Source organism: Rhipicephalus microplus, chromosome 7 (assembly GCF_043290135.1).
Source record: "Rhipicephalus microplus isolate Deutch F79 chromosome 7, USDA_Rmic, whole genome shotgun sequence".
In the NCBI taxonomy this organism is placed as follows: domain Eukaryota; kingdom Metazoa; phylum Arthropoda; class Arachnida; order Ixodida; family Ixodidae; genus Rhipicephalus; species Rhipicephalus microplus.
This window is the reverse complement of record NC_134706.1, coordinates 128,826,847-128,848,903: the sequence shown is the minus strand read 5'-3', so window position 1 is coordinate 128,848,903 and position 22,057 is coordinate 128,826,847. Positions and strand designations below refer to the sequence as shown.

The window sequence follows — 22,057 nt, the reverse complement described above, 5'->3', positions numbered from 1 at the left end:
TGCGGCACATCACATAGACGGCAGTTAACAGACGGAATGAAAATACCTTTTCTTTCTTACCATGTGTTTACCGCCAATGTTTCAGAGTGGAGTTTATAGAAGAATGTTTTTGAATTCGGTGGAATGTACATTTTGCGCACTCGCTTCAACACATCGTGACCTGGAAGATTGGAGTACAGTGAACGGTACAATGGAGGTGGGAAGAGTGTACTCAGTAGGTCCTTATACAGCCCCTTGCGCGATACTGTGTACAGGTATTCTACAAAAAAGCGAGCTTTAAGGAACTGAACTGCGAGGTAAACTTCCTGCATGAATCCCCACAAGCATGGGCGTTTCGAGAAGTTGGATGAAACAATTAAATCTGGTAAGGAATCAACAAGTGTAACCTGCAAGAAGGAACGGATTATAGGATGGGAATTGTCTCGAAAAAAGAAGAATCGGGACACTATTTGCCACAGATAAAGGTGTTTTAGTCCTAACCCGCCCTCACTAACTGGCTTGAATATATTATCACGACGCATGGGCTCAAAAGTCGAAGACCATATGAAAGTAGCGAAACTCCGATGAAAGCGTTGTATATAGAATCTTGCGCAATGAATAAGTTGCAATACATAGTAAAGCTTTGTCGCTAAGAAAGTATTGCAAGCTTCAGCTCTCCCAAATATGGAAAGTCGATAGGGAACCAAAAAAAAAAGCGTCTCAGTGGCTAAGTGGTTGACACATCACATTCACGACGCGGAGGTCCCACGTTCAATTCCGTGCGCCAAATTTTTTTATGTTGAATTTTTCATCTTTCTTGAGTTTATATATATATATATAAAAACGCAAGAAAGAAAAAAATTATATATATATAAATATATATATATATATATATATATATATATTGTGGGCATTTGTTACCTACATCTTCCTCATCCCTGCATGATCACAATCACTATCATCCGCTTGTCTCTTTGTCCTCATTGCCACTCTGGGTCATCATCATCGTCATCATCTGTGTACTGGCTCTGCCTTTTCGTTTTACGAGGTCTTTCCTCAATTAAACGCTGTCGCAATCAAGACTACCAAGACTTCTTACGTGATGGAGGTGGATTTTCGGTCCTCTTACCTACCGCAGCCCGCTTCTACCCGCTGGAGCTTCGTTCAGGCCGCCTATTGCGCCCACTGTCAGGCAGCATGTCCCAGACCAAGCCTACCGGCGCTGATGTCATCAACCACGCACCGACGCAAGCTGCTCCTCCTATTTACATACACGGACATCAGCGGGAACCCCCGCTCTTCGCTGGTCTTCGTGGAGAATACGTAGAAGACTGGCTCAACGACTACGACCACGTAAGTGTCACTAATTGGTGGGACGAGGCCGCCGAACATCGTTACGTCCCTTTTTATCGGACTGGAGTCGCAAAGACACTATATTTTAACCACGTCATTGACTTACCCGACTGGGCCACCTTCCAGCAGCAGCTGCGACACGTTTTTGGAACCCCAGAAGTTCGATCCGTCGTCGCGAAGAGGACACTTGATACTCGCCGACAACATCCCGGTGAATCGTACACTTCATACATCGAGGATGTCCTCGCACTGTGCCGGCGTGTCAATCAATCCATGCTGAAATCGGACAAAGTGCGCCACATATTGAAAGGCATTGAGCCTGTTGCCTTTAGTGCACTTGCTGTGCAAAACCGAGCTACCATCGCTGATGTCGTGACGACATGCCAGCGCCTTGATACGCTGGACTCTGTTCGCCTCCAACCGGACAATGACGACCACCACTCTACGTCTCATGGCCACCTGCGTGACCTCCTCCGGGACAATATACGTGAAGAATTGTGGTCTATGGGCTTCACACCTCCTACACCGCGTGCTACACAGTCTTCGAGAGTGCCCTTGCGTGACATCGTCAGGGAAGAACTTACATCGCTGACCGGCTATGCGCCCGTACAGCCACCTGCTTCACGCCCCATACCCACGTACCCTGAAGCTGCTGCCGTGCCTCCCAGCGACGCCCACGCGACATTGCTGCGTCCATCCTACGCATCAGTTGCTGCCGCTCCCCCGGTAAACTACCATTCCGTGCTCCCTGACCCTCCGGCCCACCTGACCGCGCTATCTCCAGGGTCCCCGAATGCCTTCTATTCCCCACCGTAGCGCTCGTCTCACCCTGTATGCTACTACTGTGGCTATCGCGGCCACATATCTCGTTTCTGCCGAAAGGGCCAGCAAGATGAGCGTCGGAACGACGTGCGCGGACAGGATTCGTACACTGGGGCGTCTTATCAAGGTCGGCGTTATTCGTCTCCCCCGCACCGGTCTCCATCTCCTCCGGCATCGACTGCACCACGAAACAGCCGAAACACGAGACGGCGCTCGCCTTCGCCCTTCCGCCGTTTCACTTCTCCACTTCGGCCAGCCTCATTCTCATCTGATATTCATTCGGAAAACTAAGTGATACACTTGGTGGAGGAAAAACTGCATTCGGAATTAGAACTGAAATTCCTCCATCAGGCCCGTGTAACACGCTTTCTGTGGAAGTGGAAGGAGTGCGAGTCGATGGTTTGGTGGACACAGGTGCGTCATTGTCTGTGATACGCGCTGATTTAAGGAAAGTAATGACGCCTTACGATGGCTCCACGTTAGTTGCTGCCCAGGGGAACGTCATTCGCCCTTCCGCGTTTTGTACTGTGCGTGTTTTCATCGACGGCATCCGCCATCATGTCCAGTTTGCTGTCCTATCCCGCTGATCTCACCAACTAATTTTAGAGTGGGATTTTCTATCATTTGTTTCCGGGGCGATTTGTTGTGGACAACGCGTCGTTCACCTCGCTGACACCGACTACATGCTTGACGACGACAATCAGAAGCCACTTCGTCTGGTCGTCACTGCGAAAGATATCGAACTGCCCCCACTACAAGAGCAAATTGTCAGCATTACGTTCAATGACATCTATCACGGTGATGTAATGGTCTCACCGTCACCACTTTGCGTTCGTAAAGGTATAGTTCTTCCGTCCGGTGTCGTTCGTTTTTGCAATGCCTTTGCACTTGTCACCGCTGTCAACTCTACACCAGAGAAGATCTTACTACCACAGGGCACTACTGTGGCCCGTGTTGCCGACTTCGAGCCTGTATTTGTTACGCCACTTCAGGTCATCGCATCCAAAGAACCTTCCCTCGGTGAGCATGTTTCTTCCTCCGCCTTTACCACCGCTATCAGCAGCGAATTGACATATTTACAGAGGAAGAAGCTGCTCGCATTGTTACAGAAACATGCAAATTCTTTCAATTTTTGCTCGTCTAAGCTGGGCCGCAATAATACCACAGCAAATCGAATTCAAACTGTTAGGACATCTATCGTACACCGCCGACCCTACCGCGTGTCTCTAGCTGAAAGAAAAATTATAGAAGAAAACGATGCAGACATGCTTAAACGGGAAGTCATACGTCCCTCATCTAGCCCTTGGTCGTCTCCGATTGTTTTGGTTCGCAAAAAGGATGGCTCTGTGCATTGTCGCGTGGATTACCGGGCGCTCAATAAGATCACACGCAAAGACGTGTACCCAATGCCACGCATTGACGACGCCCTTGATTCCCTACAAGGCGCGGAATTTTTTTCAAGCATCGACTTGCGTTCTGGGTACTGGCAGATCCCCATGCATGAAGACGATAAGGAGAAAACGGCGTTTGCAACCCCCGACGGGATATATGAATTCAACGTGATGCCTTTCGGGCTCTGCAACGCACCCGTGACTTTTGAGCGCATGATAGATACCGTGCTGTGCGGCCTGAAATAGAAAAGTTGCATTTGCTACCTGGACGACATTATTATCTTTTCGTCAACGTTTTCTGAGCACCTAGAATGACTGGATCAAGTTCTGACATGCCTTGGCGGCGCCGAGCTTCAAATAAACACTAAGAAATGCTCTTTCGCTAGCAAATCTATCAAGGTCTTAGGACATGTCGTTAGCAAAGATGGCATCCGGCCCGACTCTGACAAGATTTCTGCAGTCCTTCGCTTTCCGCGTCCCGAAAAACCAAAAGAGCTTCGCAGTTTCCTCGGCCTCGCCTCCTATTTTCGCCGGTTTGTCCAGAACTTCGCTTCTATTGCTGCTCCATTACACCAACTACTCGCTTCGAATGTCCCCTTTCTGTGGTCGCAAGATTTTCAAACGGCATTCGAGCTTTTGAAGCAGGCACTCACGTCTGAACCTCTGCTCTGCCACTCTTTGACGAAACCGCACCGACTATTCTTCATACCGACGCTAGCGGCCTTGGTATGGGAGCCGTTCTTCTACAACGCGACAAGTCTTCCCTAGAGAAAGTTGTTGCATATGCCAGTCGTGTACTCACCCCTTGTGAAAAGAGCTACACTATAACTGAGCAAGAGTGTTTGGCTGTGGTTTGGTCGGTCCAGAAGTTCCGTCCCTGTCTCCAAGTCCGTCACTTCACAATCGTTACGGACCACCATGCCTTATGCTGGCTTTCTACTCTGAAGAACTTGTCCGGACGCTTGGGTCGGTGGATACTACGCGTGCAGGAGTACGACTTTGACATAACTTACAAGTGAGACAGAAAACATCAAGACGCCGATGCTTTATCTCTTTGCCCGCTTCCAACTACCCATATCAGCGTTGGTGAGAACTCAACCACCACATCTACCAAAGTTCATACGCTCGCGTCAATAACGCAACCCTTTTCGGACGACGAGCCAACATTTATCTCCCGCCAGCGGTCCGATTCATACTGCAGAGGCATGATGGACCACTTTTCGGGAGTTTCTCATCCACCAAACTCACGACTCTGTCGTCAACTCCTGCACTTTAAGCTGGACAATGGGGTTCTCTACCGCAACGTCTACCACCCTGACGGTCAGCGCTGGGTTTCTGTACTGCCACGCTCTTTTCGACTTCAGGTGCTCGAAGCCTTCCACGATGACTTGACTGCTGGTCATCTTGGTTTAAAAAAACTCTTGACCGCATTCGATGTCATTATTACTGGCCTGGCGTTTCTTCTAGTGTAGCGCGGTACGTCGGTTCCTGCTACCCACGCCAGCGTCGTAAACTTCCCACGTCTGCACCTACTGGACCTCTACCGCCACTTCCGTGCCCTTCAATGCCTTTCAAGGTTGTAGGTGTTGACCTTTACGGGCCTCTCCCCATCACATCTGCTGGCAAACGATGGATAGTGACCGCCGTGGACCACCTGACACAATACGCTGATACTTCCTCTGTTAATACAGGCTCAGCTGTGGAAGTTGCAGACTTTATTCTTCACGCCATAATCCTGCGTCATTGGGCTCCTCGTGTACTGCTTAGTGATCGCGGCAAAGTGTTCCTGGCACAAATGGTAAATGAAGTACTGCGCGTTTCTGCAACTACTCACAAGACAGCTTCAAGCTACCACTCTCAGACAAATGGTCTCACAGAAAGATTTCACCGAACCCTTGCAGACATGATAGCCGTTTACGTCCAACCCAACCGCAAAAACTGGGATACTATTTTACCATTCCTGACATTCGCTTACAACACTGCCGTTCAGTGAACAACTTGCTACTCACCATTTTACCTTGTGTATGGACGCACCCCGACTACCTTTCTCGACGTCTCCTTCTTTAGAAGCCATGGGAATTTGTCAGTCTTCTAGCGAAGAATACAATTCCCGCCTGGCCCAGTCTCGCCATCAGGCTCGCATCAATACTGAAGTGAGACGGCACGAGCGGAAGATCATCTATGATGAATCCCACCACGTTGTGTCTTTACAACCTGGTGACGAGGTGCTGCTTTTGACACCTATTCGCACTCCTGGTCTCTGTGACAAATTCCAATCACGCTTCATCGGGCCATACATTGTTTTAGAACACACTTCACCGGTTAATTATCCTGTGACACCAATCGTCACCCCAACAGACTGCCGCTACCGCAGCACAGAGATTGTCCACGTTTGTCGCATGAAAACTTTCACGCGACGTTCCCCGTCACTTTGACTTACGGCGGCCAGGGTATCCGCTTCCAAGTGGGGGGAATTAGTGTGGGCATTTGCTACTTACATCGTCCTCATCCCCGCATGATCACAATCACTATCATCCACTTGCTTCTTTGTCCTCATTGCCACTCTGGGTCATCATCATCGTCATCATCTGTGTACTGGCTCTGCCCGTTCGTTTTGCGAGGTGTTTCCGCAATTAAACGCTGTCGCAACTAAGACTACCAAGACTTCATGGTATTAATACTAATATATGTGACGCTATGATGAATGGGTGACGTGGCCTGGCTCATACCCCTTGTATATTCTACTCTCACTTCTTCCTCCTCGGCTTCTACCAACCATCGCTACCTTCATACGTCTCATGATTCCCCCTCCCCCCGAAAGAAGGCATGAGTTGCAACTTACAAACAAGAAAAAGTAAACAAGGAGTGGCTTGGAAGTCACCAATGTCCAAATAAAGAGGTAGTCTCACAAATTTTAAAATGCATGGGTTGTCTTCTTCGTCGCTAAGACTTGAAGGGAGAGTGTGGCAGTCCGGTGATATCAATAAGAGATCTGGCGGGCGAGTCTGATGGCTGCGTCCTGGATAACACAAGAATGCTTTGGACGTGGAGACTGATGACATAGCTGGCATTATTGCGAAGAGTGGACGCTGTTTGAAAGCGTTGCAGTAGATCGGTCTTCGGCGTCACTGTCTCTGCTGCGTGCGTGCTCGTTGTCGTAAACTAATGAGATGGTGTCTGAATCCTTGCGTGGTGGAACTGGTGACTTCTTGTCTTGTTCGGTGTTTCCTGAGGTTTCGGAGCTGTAATCTTAGGCGCAGTCTTGATATTTTGTGCCAAATGCGTTTCTGGCGCCGATCCCTTATGCGAAGATGCCTCGCTCCTTGAATATGCTTTAAGACGCTTGCTTTGCGTCGTCGTCCTTGTTGGTGTGTCCGTTGTAGTTCCTGGAGTTTGTGGAGTTGCCTTTGCTGAAATTGCTCGTCTTTTTGCGAAAGTTGGTCAGATGGGCATCTTTCAGGAACATTTGTCGGCTTTTCTTTGCATGGTGTTTTGATCAGTAAATAGTCGATACTTGTTAGGGTGTCACGATTCGTGTCAGGCAATGGAGATAGTGTGCCAGAATTGACAGAAAAATCTGCTGAGGCTCTTGCAACGACATTCTTAATGGACGTTCCTGGCACAGGGAAGTGCTTGAAAGTTGATCTTTCCGAGCCTCCTGTGTCGATTGGGCTCTCAGGTGGCTGGGAACTCGACGGCGACACTGCGAGAGGATTGGTTTGGTCAGATTTTACTTGGGGCTGTTTCTCTGTGTCCGCACCTTGGGAGATAAGCTGTTCTGATGCATGAATGAGGCCGGTTGGCCCTAGGCTTGGCTGAGTATATTCGGAGTTCCGCAGCTCTATCCCAACCGCAGTGGGCGAGTGAGGCGTGAGGTGAGCGTTGTGAGCAATGAAACAGCGAAGTGACGTAAAGCCAGGATGCGGGCCAAGTCTGCGAGATGGGGAGTAAGCTGCTCCAATGCGTGGAGACTGATTTTCACTCTTTGAGTCATCTTGGTGTTGTTTGGTATTTTCCCCATGTGTCAGCTGCTCTACCATGAACAAGGCGTCCTTATCGCACGAATAGTGACCGTTAGGAGCCTTTGAAGAGCTGCGTCGTAGAAAACCAGGTGGTGGACCATGTATGCGAGACGGAGCATGCAAGGCATTAGTAGGGTGAGCCACGTCTCATATCGTATGTTGGTGCCACGACTTTGGAAATGCCGACGTTCGTGCACAAGGGAGCTGCGCTTGACAGTTGGGTTTTTCCCAATATACGTATGGCCTTCTGTAAGTAAACGCATGTGCCACTTCGTCTTGAGGCACTTGTCGATTCGCACTGGACTTTCGAATGCCTGAGGACTGCTTAGGAAATTGACGATAGTGTGCAGTTGTCTCTAGATGGTTGGCAATGAGTAAGTCTTGGTCATAGTCATTAAAACGGGTAATCATCTCCTCTTCGATTTTTTGCCATGACTCGTCGTTCTGGAATATGTGAATTAGGTAAAATTTGAATGCCTCACCGGTGACGTAGTCGCTGAAGTTCGTAACTATCTCCCGTTCCGACCAAGATGCAGCGGTAGCGCGGAGTTCGAACAGGTTGAACCAGTCCTGTACGGGTCCGTCGTCCGCTGATCCGGTGTACTTGGGGATGTCGAGGTCAGCCGATGGTTTTGTCATGGTGCTGGCCGTTGTCCTCCTAGGCGATGATTCGGTAGTCAATGTACGGTCAGGGCGTCTTCTGGGCAACTGCGTCGATGATGAGTGACTGATGAAGGGGCCGGCAGGTCTCCATCCTGTCGACTTGTGTGACGCTAAGATGAATGGGCGACGTGGCCTGGCTCATACCCCTTGTTTATTCTACTCTCACTTCTTCCTCCTCGGCTTCTACCAACCAGCGCTACCTTCATACGTCATATATATATATATATATATATATATATATATATATATATATATATATATATATATATATATATATATATATATATATATATATATATATATATTTATATATATATATTTATTTATATTTATATATATATATATACATAAAATAAATTTTAATATATAAAATAAAAAAATAAAATAAATAAATAGTATAATATTAAAATAAATAAATAAAAAAATAAATAAGGAATAAAAAAAAAAGAATAAATTGTATCATGATTTCATCCGTTCGCGGAACACAGACGCCTTAGCTGAGTAAAAGAAATACAGAAACGTTTTAAATTCAGAAATACGAAAGGCTAAACAGAACTACTATGAAAAATTATTTGAAAGCGTTTACAATGACCAGAGGAAGCTATGGAAGGTCAGAAATGGGCTTACGAACACAAATAAGGGTTGTAATAGGACACAGGACCTAACAATTAATGGTCAGATTTTCAGTGGTGAAAGGTTGGCCAATGTTATGAATGAACATTTCATAAATGCGGGTTCCTTTATTTTAACGGATGAAAAACTGCTGATAAGTCTCCTTTGCCGTATTCTATTTTTCTCGCACCCACAGATCCGGTTGAAGTAGAAAGATTAATCAGAAAACTTAAAAACAATGTTGCATCAGGGATTGATGAGATAGGTTCTGTTGAGTTAAAAATAGTGTCACCATTGATATCTTAGCTCTTGGCCTATATTATCAACCTCACCCTCACTAACGGTGTATTTCCAGAGCAGTTAAAAATGGCAAAAGTCACTCCAGTACATAAAGGTGGTGATTTCAATACTTTAGCGAACTATCGACCTATATCCGTGCTTCCAACAATATCAAAAATATTTGAAGGGGTTATTTATGATAGACTTGCATCCTTTTTTGATAAGCAATTAATAATAACAGAAAGTCAGTATGGTTTTCAAAAAATAAATCAACAGAACAAGCTCTACTGTATATTATAGATAAGATAATCGAAAGTATGGAAAACAAAAAATATACTATTGGGCTCTTCCTCGATCTTCAAAAGGCATTTGACTCCATACAATTCAAATCATTGATTCATAGATTATCAAGTTATGGGGTGCGTGGAGTTGCATTACAACTGTTTAAAAGTTACCTTGAAGATCGTTATCAATATGTACAACTGAATGACACTATTTTTGCAAAGATAAAATTAAACCAAAGAGTCCCCCAAGGGCCTATACTGGGGCCATTATATTCCTTGCCTATATAAATGATATTGTCGATATACCTCATTCTCCTGAACTTATAATGTACGCGGACGGTACGAATGTTTTTTTTTCATAAGACAATCTAATATCACTTGAGGTCAGTGTAAATAATTATCTAAGCAATCTTTCAAATTGGTTAAGGCAAAATGGACTGCGCTTGAATGCAAAAAAAACAACCTATATGATATTCCGACCTATAAACAAACCTATTATTAACATAGCTGTAAAATTCGAAGGAAATCGCATCGCACATGTTAGGGAACAAAAGTTTCTTGGTGTGTGGTTTCAGGAGGAATTAAACTGGAACACACATGTAAATCATCTCATCACCGCATTAGCGCGAATAGTTGGTTGTTTTTTTTTAGAACAATGCACTAAATCCCATTGAGGTTAAAAATAAGTATGTACTATGCACTCTTCCATTCTAAAGTAACTTATGGGATATTAGTCTGGGGAACGACATCACAAGGGAATTACCATAAGTTAATAACTATACACAAGAGAATACTGCGCTGCTTTGAAAAATACAGGGAGAATCTACAAGACTTGCGCACTGCGCCACTAATCATTAAACATTCCATACTCAGAATTGATCAATTATATCATTTTAAATTGCTTCAGTTAATACAAAAGACTAAGCTATATGAAGAAAGTTGCACCGAAAGACCACACTACAGTCTGCTAGTACAAAAGAAACGAGCTCCTAGAACAAGAACCAAGTATGGAAAACAAAGTGTTGCTTACCAGGTACCTCAGGTTTTAAATACCCTTGCAGATCAATTGAACTTTAGGGCTAGTAGTGCGACTTTCAAGAAAAAAAAAGAACTTATTCATAACGATCGGTCTACACTATCGAAACTATGTAATGGAGTGTCATGCCTCTGCAAATGCTTAAATTGTTCATAAATTTCTATGTCAATTATACGAGTGTATACAGCGCAATTCATTGTATCCGCACGTATTTTGTGTCTGTTTTTGAGTTGTTTCATTGATATCGTTTAGTTGTGAATTTTTACGAGAGTGACCTCTAATTCTTAAAATGTGTTATGTAAACTTCTTATGCTATTTATGTTTGAATTTTGTGTGAACAATTGCAGGTTGCTTGAAACCAATGTATTGAATATATATATTGTTTGTCAGTGCTGATGTCTAAGCTTTGCACTGTCACAGACTGCGGAGGGACAAGGGCCTTTGTCAGGCTGTTCGCCTTTAGCCCTTTGCCCCTGCAGTGAGCTCTGTATCCGGCTTACTGTAAAGAAAAAAGTACTACTACAACAACTACTGTATATATATATATATATATATATATATATATATATATATATATATATATATATATATATATATATATATATATATACAATTACAGTAAGTGACGTTGACGCCGGCGGCAAAATCCAGCCAAGGATGTCCACATAATTGATATTACAAAAATTAATTATTTTAACACACAATTCGATCATGTAACTAGTCACATCAATCGGAGGTTTGGGGGTTCTTGGGTCGCATTCACCTTTTTCATAACTACTTGGTAAAGCCGTTTTCCTATTGCTCAGCCGGCTTCGTTATTGTTATGTCTCGCATGGCAATTGGCGGAAATACTCTCTTGTGAGACGTTTTTCGCATAAGAGGTTTTTGCAAATACAGACCCTATTTCAACTGTGTATATATAGCCAGTGATTAAATAGACCACTTTCACTTCTCAGATGGCAAGCCTAATGGACGACAGCTCCAACGAGTTTCTTCAAGTCATCGAATCCCTGAGGAAGAAGGACGAAGCTCTCGAGTTCCGCGATCTTTTCCAGAGACTCACCGCAGACGTCATCATTCGATCGGCGTTTGGTCTCAAATCCGACCTGCAGCAAAAGGACCGATTGAAGAGCACAACAGAGTCGCTGTTTCGGGAGACGTTGGATAGCTTGCAACAATTTCGCCGGGCGTGGATAAATTTCCTTACTGGTAAGTTTAGCGATCCTGTACCAACCCTGAACATATAACACCGAAAATAGAGTTTTCGGTAAAATTTGTGCTTCGCAAGCTTTTCTGTTCAGTAAATGCTTTTTTCTTCTATTGAAAAACTCAGCCTGAGTACGTGAGCGTTGTAACATGACCACTCGACTAAAGAAAAATAGACAACAAACGTTGCGGCCTGGTACATCGCGCAGAAAACCACGGACACAAGCATTACAGTGTTGACCGTTCCGTCTGTGTTGGGGCCAGTTGATATACAGCCACTCATATCTCGAGTGAAAAGAAAAAAACTACTTGTTCCATGCGTGAGATGTTGTGTCCCGCCAGATATAGGTATGCTGGCAAGTCGCTGTGTTTGATGGTGCCGTTGACTGGCAACAATCATGTCAACATCGGGTACCGTGAATGGCACGACACTGCATGACGATCAAATCCCTTATGATTGAAATTAAATACCAATCTCTCTGAAAAAAACCGCATCCGGAGGAATGATGGCGTGATCCCTAATAATACTGGTGGAGGGTTTGAGGTTCCTCAAGAGAATCAACACAAAGGCACTTGTGTGTTCTTGAAACCACCTTGGCGTGACCCGGCTTGTGACGCCACAGTGGCAATAAGTTAAACCATGGCTGCGTCAGATCCAGCAGTGGTTCAAGTATATGCCGTTCTCGCCATTTTTCTGACGCGCAATGACTACATTACTTTTATTGAGAGGTCAAGGTTGTATACTGTGAATTTTATAGTTCTGTACTTCCACACTGTACTTTGCGACGCCAACTATTGTACAAGAGAAGAGGAGTGGCTGGTGCCACACCTATACAAGCACCTGCCACCCCGTTACATACATGTAATAAAAACGTGTTTATACTAGCATATTATACTCAGTACCACTCCGCTTTTAGAGAACTGGGGCTCTTTACTGCAGCACCAAGCACTGAAATTTTGTTCCCTTAGTGAGCCTCCACACTGGGGAGTTGTACGGTTCGTCTTTCATAGGAAAGTTTGCCCACGTGTACGCTATAAATTAAAACTGGTTTTTAATGATGGACATACTTTTTATGGCCACCAGAACTTGCAAGAGGAACGGAAGAAACCACATAAGTAAAGCCCAGCCTCTTTTGATCACATAATTGCCCCTCGGGTTTACACCACCAAATCTTTCTCGTCAGTTTCGTTATCATTGATCTGGGAGTCTAGTTAGAAATGCACTAATGCTGACTTTGCGGCTGAGAATTTGTGCGATTTCTATTTGTTATAGTATTAGGCGAGAGCAATGCATTTAGTCTGAAGGCCCAGAATAAACTCTACAAGTTTCAGTGTCAAAGGTATACAAGCACTACAGCCCATGCTAAGAAATAACAATCCCATTATGTTGAAATTGTGCGTGAGTAATATTTATCTGTTATTCATTAAGATTACCAATATTTCGCTGTGTAGCCGAAACCTGGAGGCTCGCTAAGAGGGTTCAGCTTCAATTGAGGATGACGCAGCAATTAGTGCAAAAAAAAACAAAAATCGTGTAACATTGAGAAGCAAGGAGAGATCGGAGCGCATCAAGAAACAAGTAAGAGCTAGACATCTTAGTCGAAAATAAGAACAAGAAATTGGCATATGGGCAGAGCACGTAACGCGAAAGCAAGATAGCCGTTGGACGTGAAAAGTAACTGAGTAGATTCCTGGAGGAGCCAAGCGTGGGAGGGAGAGACAGAAAGCTAAGTGGGACGACGAAATCAAGAAGCGTGCGGGTATATAACACAGCAGCAGCAAGCGCAGCATCGGGTATAATAACATAATAATGGAAGGGCCGTTGTCCTGCAGTGGGCGTAGTCATGATGATGATGATAATGACAGGGTAAAAAGTAATGAGACCTACCTTGCCTCGCCACCTAAAGAATGCGACGTCACATGACGTCACCGCATTCTTATCTATTCCATTGATTTCTTTTCTTAATTTCAATGCTTTTGCCAGATTTCATTTAGTTTTCCTTTCCAGCTTGCTTTCCGGAGTTTAATCCTTTGTGGAGGCTGATCATATCATTCGGTTCACGACATAACAAGACGGCGGCAGACAAGTGTTTTGACGAGATCACTTCCATCATACAGTTTCGTCGTGAAAACCGTGAGGTAGGTCATTTAAGTAGCCGTCAACGCCGCTATATTGACGGCCCATCTCTCCATCTACCAGGGTCAGGTTCCGGGAGTTTTTGAAGGGCACAAAGGGGAAGATAAATGCGAAATTGCAGTTTAGGATACGTTTGCAAAACGTGTACACGCTTCTCCTGCTTGTTACACTACTGCCTTGATCATTCAATGAAGATGTACCTTGATATGTGTGTAATGAAGCGTGTGCGCTACCGTGATTAAAGTCACAGTCCCTTCTGTCAACAATAAAAACAGCACCGGGCAAACGGTCTATTTTTGAGAGGTATGAAATATATTATCAATGCAAAGTTAGCCCCCAAAAATGTGGCAATAAAGAGCCAAAAAGATACAGGACAGGCGCTTGTTCTGTGGTGACCTCACTAGAAAACGTCAGCCACAAGATTATGTGAAGGGCGCCGTCACGTGGTACAATATGATGAGATGAATTCAATGATGACCTCATTTCTAGCGTAATGACGACGCCATGATCTTATCTGTTCAGAGGCATCGTGCTGATGTCACTGAAGAACGTCATTGCGGGACATGAGTGATGCTCTCACGTAACATGATATTGGATTTATATCGAATGAGAAAACGTTGTTCGTATGGCAGCTAATCTACAACAGTGCTTGTAATTAGATAACACAACACGTCTGCCATCACTGACAAGCATCAGTTCGTGGTAGTCAACAGTAGGCGGTGGCATCTTGCTCGTAAACATGGCAGTTTCATTCAGCAAATCAGTTTTGTTTCAATCGCACTCTGCCTTCACAGATGAAAAAGATCATCTTCATTGTCGCTAGTACGTACAACACTATTTATATCACTTGGCATTTCTTTACCTTCTATGTGTGGTGGCCACATTTTCGGTGAAGGTGAAAATGCTTGAGGCTCAACTGCTTAGATTTAGGCAGTCGTTAAACAAACCCAGGTGCGTGAAATATCCGGAGCCTCATAAGGTGGTTTTGAGGCGTTAAAACTACAGCAACAATTTTATAATATTATTATTATAATATTAATATTATTATATTACTTGTAGGATTTATAACAAGCTCGTCAAAAAATTGTCTAATTTTCATGGTTTCAGAGAGATAGGTGCGATCTTCTGCAGCTGATGCTCAATGCTGAAGTGGAGGACGCCACCCTTGTGAACGTGCACTCGCTCACGGCATCCGGGGATGCTGACAGCGCATCTGAAGGTACTAACCTTTGCCGACGTTTCATAGCATGTATCAGTCAAGGTTAAAAATGTACTGATACGTTTTTAAGACTTCATAGAACAAATATATTTCAGACAACACGCATGAAGTATTTACCTGCAATTCTAAAGTTCTGAGCATCAGCACACCATCCCGCGAAACACGAAGTTGCTATCAGTTTCTCCAGACAGCTCTTCACTCAATAATGTTCTGATCTGGAGCTAGCAAGTTGCGGGTCGCTTTCTCCCAATGACATCACACTGCAACGATACGTCACTGAAAAGCCACTGCCTGGATGTCAAAAACAAAAATTCTTTTTTAACGTAGCTGTATGAAAATTGTGTGGTATACATTCTCAGCCAGCATAATGTTCCTAAAAGTTTTCTCGACACCATTCAGGTAGTCCGGAAATGTTTGAAATCCCTTTCGACACTTTTTCAAGTATTTTATTTCCATTAAATACAGGGTGTTCGTAAGTTCGTGGTGCACTTTCAACTTGTCACAGGACATCAACGAAACAGGATAGAAATGTGAAATCTGCACCAAATGAAATTTAAAAAACACCAACTTTTGTATCTATTCAGTGCAATTTTAATTTCCTCCGTTATACCCTACACATCGACCTAAGCACTTGGGGGCTAAGTTGTGTGTCTTGGCTGGCGTTGCGTTTTCACTAGAACTGTTTCAATTTTGTAGTTAACGGGCGCACAAAGGTCACCGCAATCATTGTACAGTCTTCATTTGCGAAAAGGGCTTGCTTTTTGGACACAGCAAAGTAACTACTGAGACGCTTATTCGCGTTCATCTGTACCTGCGAGTACGCATCGTGCGTCATTTGTGCGTTAGAAACGCGGGGCACGTTTTAATCTGCTTGCCATTCGGCAAGAAACCTTCCAGTTCATTGTTCACCTTTGCGGCAAAGCTGTGACTTTTTTGGTCATTAATATACATTTTTGTTCTTTCGTTGCTTTTCTGTAACCGCCCTGCCGTGGTGGTCTAGTGATTAAGGTACTTTCCTTCCAACCCGCTGGTCATGGGATCGAGTCACGGCTGCGGCAGCGGCAATTTTGATGGAGGCAAAAATGATGTAGGCCCATGTGCTCAGATTTGGGCACACGTTAAAGAACTCAAGGTGGTCAAAATTTCCGGAGCCCTCCACTACGGCGTCTCTAATCCTCATATGATGTTTTACAGACGTTATACCCCAGATATCAATCAATCACCTTTCCTGTAATCGATCGAATGGAAACCATGATTTTAACGACATACTGTAACCACGTGCGTAGTTCCCCTCTCCATTATCTTTCAGGGAACCAGCCTGAAAAGGTAAAAGCAGGCGGAAAAACGTGTGTTCTCACGAATACAGAAATCTTGGCCAATGGCTTCAGTTTCTTCGTTGCAGGGTAAGAATCATCACACATTCTAATACTTATCTCCTCGACGTTAAGTGGAGGGAATATTGTGGCCAGAGACTGGGACGTCATTTGGACAACTGCATGCTTAATTTCAACATAAGATTTTACAACAAAGTAATCACACACAAAGCGTGGTAGAACATATCGTTGTCCAAAATGTTCACAGTGGCAAACGACAAGACATCTCGTACTGTTAGGCTCATCAAAAGAAAAAACAATACCTGAAGACGTAACCTCTGAAAGGAAACTCGCGGAATCGCCGTGCATGCTCGCGTCTAGGAACATCTAACAACATTGAAAAAGCTATGTACTGCATAACTTACAGGTTCGAGACGACAGGCTCATCGATGGCATTTCTGTCATATCTCCTCGCGAAACACCAGGACATTCAGGACCGACTCAGAGAAGACGTCCTTGCCGTCCTCAATAGAGACGTAGGTCATTTTATGCACTATCTCTCCACATTTTTTTTCTATTTGCTCGTCATTCACAGTAAAAATGTGTTTTTTTTTTCAGGGTGCCTTCACGTACGACAACGTCTTTGGCATAAAATACCTGGACCAGGCTATATCAGAATCTCTGCGCTTTTATTCGCCAGTCGTAGGGTGAGACGTGCTTTATGATTCCAATACTTCTCTTCATTCAGAGCTGGTAATCATTCGGGGTAATTGTATGTATTATTCATCGAACGGGCGAACATTTATATCAAAAGTAGGGAAAGGATAACACCGTTCCTATTACATATAATATGTTTACAGGAGCACTTTCATGTGTGTGTGTGTGTGTGTGTGTGTGTGTGTGTGTGTGTGTGTGTGTGTGTGTGTGTGTGTGTGTGTGTGTGTGTGTGTGTGTGTGTGTGTGTGTGTGTGTGTGTGTGTGTGTGTGTGTGTGTGTGTGTGTGTGTGTGTGTGTGTGTGTGTGTGTGTGTGTGTGTGTGTGTGTGTGTGTGTGTGTGTGTGTGTGTGTGTACAGGGTCTGAATGGTAAACACTGCAGCACGTTTTAAACACTCGCATAAAGACATACATTCAGGGTATCACCGCCTTCTTGCTTTTCTTTTTTTCAAATAATATTGCTACGTGCCAGTGCATGGAGCTGAAGAAGACAAAGCAGATAGACTGGCGCAAGCTAATCTGTGTGGGTGGGGCTCCTCGCCTTACCGGCTGTAAATACATCGGTGACTACCACTCTGAGTCATTCTCCTTCTCGTAACATATTTGATGGAGTTGTGCGATCCCCGACCTCACCATGGAACTCCGAAGCGGATGCTCCCTCGCGGCTTACAACATGACCACTCAAGACTCGGCTACATCCTTTCCGGTTGCTGGCCCTTCTGCCTGACCTGTCAACCCAGTGCCCGCAACAACTTTCGTGACGCTTCCCGCGGATCAAAGACCCCGGCGTGTTCTCGGGCAGCGAGGGTGCCGACGTCGACCAGTGGCTACGCCTCTACGAATGCGTCAGTGCCACTTACAGGTGGGATCCCACTCTTATGCTCGCAAACGTCATCTTTTATCTCGACGGAAACCCTCGTGTTTTGTTTGACAACCACGAGCATGACATAACAAGCTGGGACAGCTTCAAGGCAAAGATCCGTGAGCTTTTTGGCAACATCTCTGGTCATTGTTAAGCTGCGAAAAATGAGTTGTCGACTCGCGCACAATCTTGCACGGAACCCTACATCGGTTATATTCAGGCTGTTCTTTCACTATGCCACCAAGCTGACGAATAGATGTCCGAACCTGAAAACGTTGCGCATATCCTAAAGGGTACCACCGACGATGCGTTCAACTTGTTGGTATTCAACCATGTGTCATCTGTTGATGCGATCATTCAAGAATGCCGCCGGTTTCAACAAGCTAAACGCAGACGCATCTCCCATCAGTTCCAGCGCCTTCCGAACACCACTGCGACGTCCTCGTGTCTCGACACATATCATCCACCAGACACCTGTGACAACTTGACGCGAATCGTCAGGCGGGAGCTTGAAGCGGCTGCTCCAGCTAAGGTGGGACCAACGTCCCCTGACCCCTCTCCGCCAATTACGTTGCCTCTCATTCAAGCAGTCGTCCAGCAGGAAATCGCTAGCTTGGGAATTCACTCTATCTCACCACCTCCCCTCACCGACTACCAGCCCCGATACACGCCTGCACGTCCCTTCCCGACCAGCTCTCCCTCAACATTCCGTAATCCATCCGCATGGCGAACACACGATGACAGGCTGATCTGCTTCTCGTGTCACAGAATCGGGCACATTTTTCGCCATTGCAGAAGTCGCTGGGGTCCTCCTGCACAACCGTCCTCTCGTCCCTTCTATGCTCGTCCTGTCTATCGTCATGAGACCAGCCGCGACCATTCTGCCCCGGAACCTGCTTCTGAACACAGCTACTCCCGCTCTCCATCCCCCCAACGTCGCCAGTCTCGTTCTCCACAGCCTCGCCGACCATCTTCCTCCCCGCTTTCCCACGAGGTTCCCCGACGAAAAACTAAGCGTTGCAGCCCCCGGAGGTGGCGCTGCATCGCTCGGACTGAGCAAAAATCCTCTTTTGACGATAACGACAAAACGGAACCTCATAGACGTACAAGTAGACGGTGTACATGTCACTGCTCTTGTCGACACCGGCGCCCAACTTTCCGTGATGACGAGTGATTTTCGCCGCAAGCTCAAGAAGGTTATCACACCTGCGACCACTCTGTTCGTCCGTGTTGCGGATGGTGGAATAGCATCTATCGTTGGAATGTGCTCCACTCGTGTGAGCATTGCGGATCGACACACAGCTGTTCTCTTCACCGTCCTTGATAAATGCCCCCACGACGTAATCTTAGGCCTTGACTTCCTGTCCACGCATTCTGCCCTCATAGACTGTTCTACCAGTACGCTCCGTCTACACTTGCCCGCAACAGAACCTCTTACACAACGGCCGAGTCACCTCTGCACAACGGGACACGCGCGCCTCCCTCCACAGACACTGACCTACATAGAGCTCGTCTCAATACCACCAGTTCCCGACGGTGACTATGTTCTGACCCCTATCACCGATGTTCTCATAAGCCGTGGCATTACATTACCGCAGACCATTCTGTCCATCGTAGGAAATTCTACGTGCCTCCCAGTTGTCAAATTTAGCTTGACACCTCAAGTTTTAGCCACAAGGGACCTCTTTGGCATTGCTCTGCACCTTAGAAGACAATGCGGTAGATGTTTTCGCGATGGCCGTCCCTTCTGACCCCCCCGCTCAACATCAATCTGCCACTTGCTCCGACAGCGCTATTACTTCGATGATCGCTTTCAACTTAACGCCGCAGCAGACTGATGAGCTCCACCGGGTTCTGCTGTCCTTCATCGACGTTTTTGACATCAGCAGCTGTCCGTTGGGGAAAGCTACTGGTATGAGCCACCGCATAAACAGTGGTATTGAGCATCCTATTCGTAGGAGTCCATATCGGGTGTCGGCGGCCGATTGTCACATCATCCAAAGTGAGGTCGACAAAATGCTCACCAAGGATATTATTGAGCCATCCTGCAGTCCTTGGCCTTCTCCTGTAGTGCTAGTCCGCAAGAAAGACGGTGCATGGCGTTTCTGCGTGGATTATCGACACCTAAAAAATTACCAAAAAAGACGTCTACCCTCTGCCACGAATAGATGATGCGCTTGATTGCCTGTATGGGTCCCACTATTTTTCCTCCATAGACCTTCGTTCCGGCTACTGGCTGATAGAGGTAGATGAAATGGACCGTGAAAAGATGGCATTCATTACCCCCGATTGCCTATATCAGTACAAGGTCATGCCCTTCGGCCTCTGTAACGCTCCAGCCACCTTCGAACAAATGATGGACTCCCTGCTCAGAGGATTCAAATGGTCCACCTGTTTGTGCTACTTGGACGACATCATCGTCTTTTCACCAACATTTGAAACTCATATAGAGCGCCTCTCAGCTGTCCTGGAAATCTTCCATCGCGCTGGCCTGTAGCTCAACTCGTCCAAATGTCACTTTTGATGCCATCAAATCACAGTGCTTGGCCATTTAGTAGACGCCAACGGTGTACAACCAGACCCGGCAAAAATCAGCGCCGTCAAATACTTTCCTGTACCACGATCTGCAAAGGATGTACGCAGCTTTATCGGACTATGCTCCTACTTCCGACGCTTCGTGAAAACTTTTGCGCACATAGCGAGGCCGCTTACGCAGCTCCTCAAGAAAGAAGTCCCGTTTTCATGGGGCTCCGGAGAGGCTTCTGCGTTCTCGACTCTCGTCGCTCTTCTCACTAGCCCTCCGATTCTGGCACACTTCAACCCTACTGCCCCTACGGAAATCCGTACAGATGCAAGTGGGCATGACATTGATGCAGTGCTGGCTTAGAAACAACATGGCCATGATTGCGTTATTGCATATGCCAGCCACCTCCTATCCGCCCCTGAAGGTAACCATTCGATAACAGAGCGTGAGTGCTTGGCTCTTGTATGGGTGGTGGTGAAATTTCGACCTTATCTATATGGACGCCCATTTTCGGTAGTTACCGACCACCACGCACTCTGCTGGCTCAACTCTCTGAGAGATTTATCAGGCCGCCTTGGTCGCTCGGCTTTGCGCCTGCAAGAGTTTTCCTATTCGGTGGTCTACAAATCCGGCCACCTACACCATGATGCCAATTGCCTCTCCCGGTACCCTCTCGACGATCCTGAGGACACTGGCGAGCCTACGGAGAACTCTATCTTGTCAGTGTTCGACTTCCTTAATATTGGGGAAGAACAGAAGCGTGATCCAGAGCTGCTTGACATCATCAGCCGTATAAAATCCTTCACAAATGATGCTTCCGTCCGCTACTTTGTCATTCAAAAGGGTGTGCTATACAGTCGCAACTTCCGACCAGACGGGCCCGACCTTCTCATTGTTGTGCCTAAGCATTTGCGACGCTGTGTTCTCACCGAACTTCACGACGCTCTCACGGCTGGACACCTTGGCGTATCCCGCACGTACGAGCGCGTCCGGCGCCGTTTTTTCTGGCCAGGCCTTGCTCGTGCGGTGCGCCGATACGTTTCCACGTGTGATTTATGCCAACGTCGTAAAACACTGTCGCTGTTACCCGCTGGCCATCTTCAACCGATTGACATACCCGCGGAACCGTTTTACCGTGTTGGGTTAGACCTGCTTGGTCTTTTTCCCACATCAAGATTGGGAAACAAATGGATAACCGTTATTACAGACTGCGCTACACGCTACGCTATTACGCGAGCTCTACCGACCAGCTGTGCAACCGACACCGCTGACTTCTTGTTACGGGACGTTATATTGATTCACGGTGCACCGAGACAGCTTCTCACAGACCGTGGCCGTACATTTCTATTCCAAGTCATCGCCGACATTCTGCGTTCTTGTTCTACGCAACACTCACTGACAACCGCTTACCACCCTCAAACAAACGGCCTTACGGAACGACGTATCCGCACTTTAACAAATATGCTCGCTATGTACGTGTCGCCCGACCACCGAGACTGGGACCTTGCCTTACCCTACGCAACTTTCACGTATAGTTCATCCCGTCACGACACAGCGGGCTTTTCGCCGTTCTACTTATTGTACGGAAGGGAGCCGACTTTACCACTGGACACACAGTCATCTCAGCTCACACCTCGTAC

The 22,057-nt window shown here is 46.0% G+C and overlaps 1 protein-coding gene across 1 annotated transcript in view; it reads left to right on the top strand.

The window, feature by feature from the left end:
• Window positions 1-22,057, top strand: part of LOC119187402 (cytochrome P450 3A4-like) — a 52,947-nt gene that overhangs the window by 17,533 nt on the left and 13,357 nt on the right. The window contains exons 6-11 of the mRNA XM_075869691.1: window positions 11,398-11,650; window positions 13,656-13,786; window positions 14,892-15,003; window positions 16,313-16,406; window positions 16,744-16,852; window positions 16,935-17,023. Of these exons, the coding sequence (XP_075725806.1) occupies window positions 11,398-11,650; window positions 13,656-13,786; window positions 14,892-15,003; window positions 16,313-16,406; window positions 16,744-16,852; window positions 16,935-17,023 (788 nt within the window). The remainder of the gene's footprint in view (window positions 1-11,397; window positions 11,651-13,655; window positions 13,787-14,891; window positions 15,004-16,312; window positions 16,407-16,743; window positions 16,853-16,934; window positions 17,024-22,057) is intronic.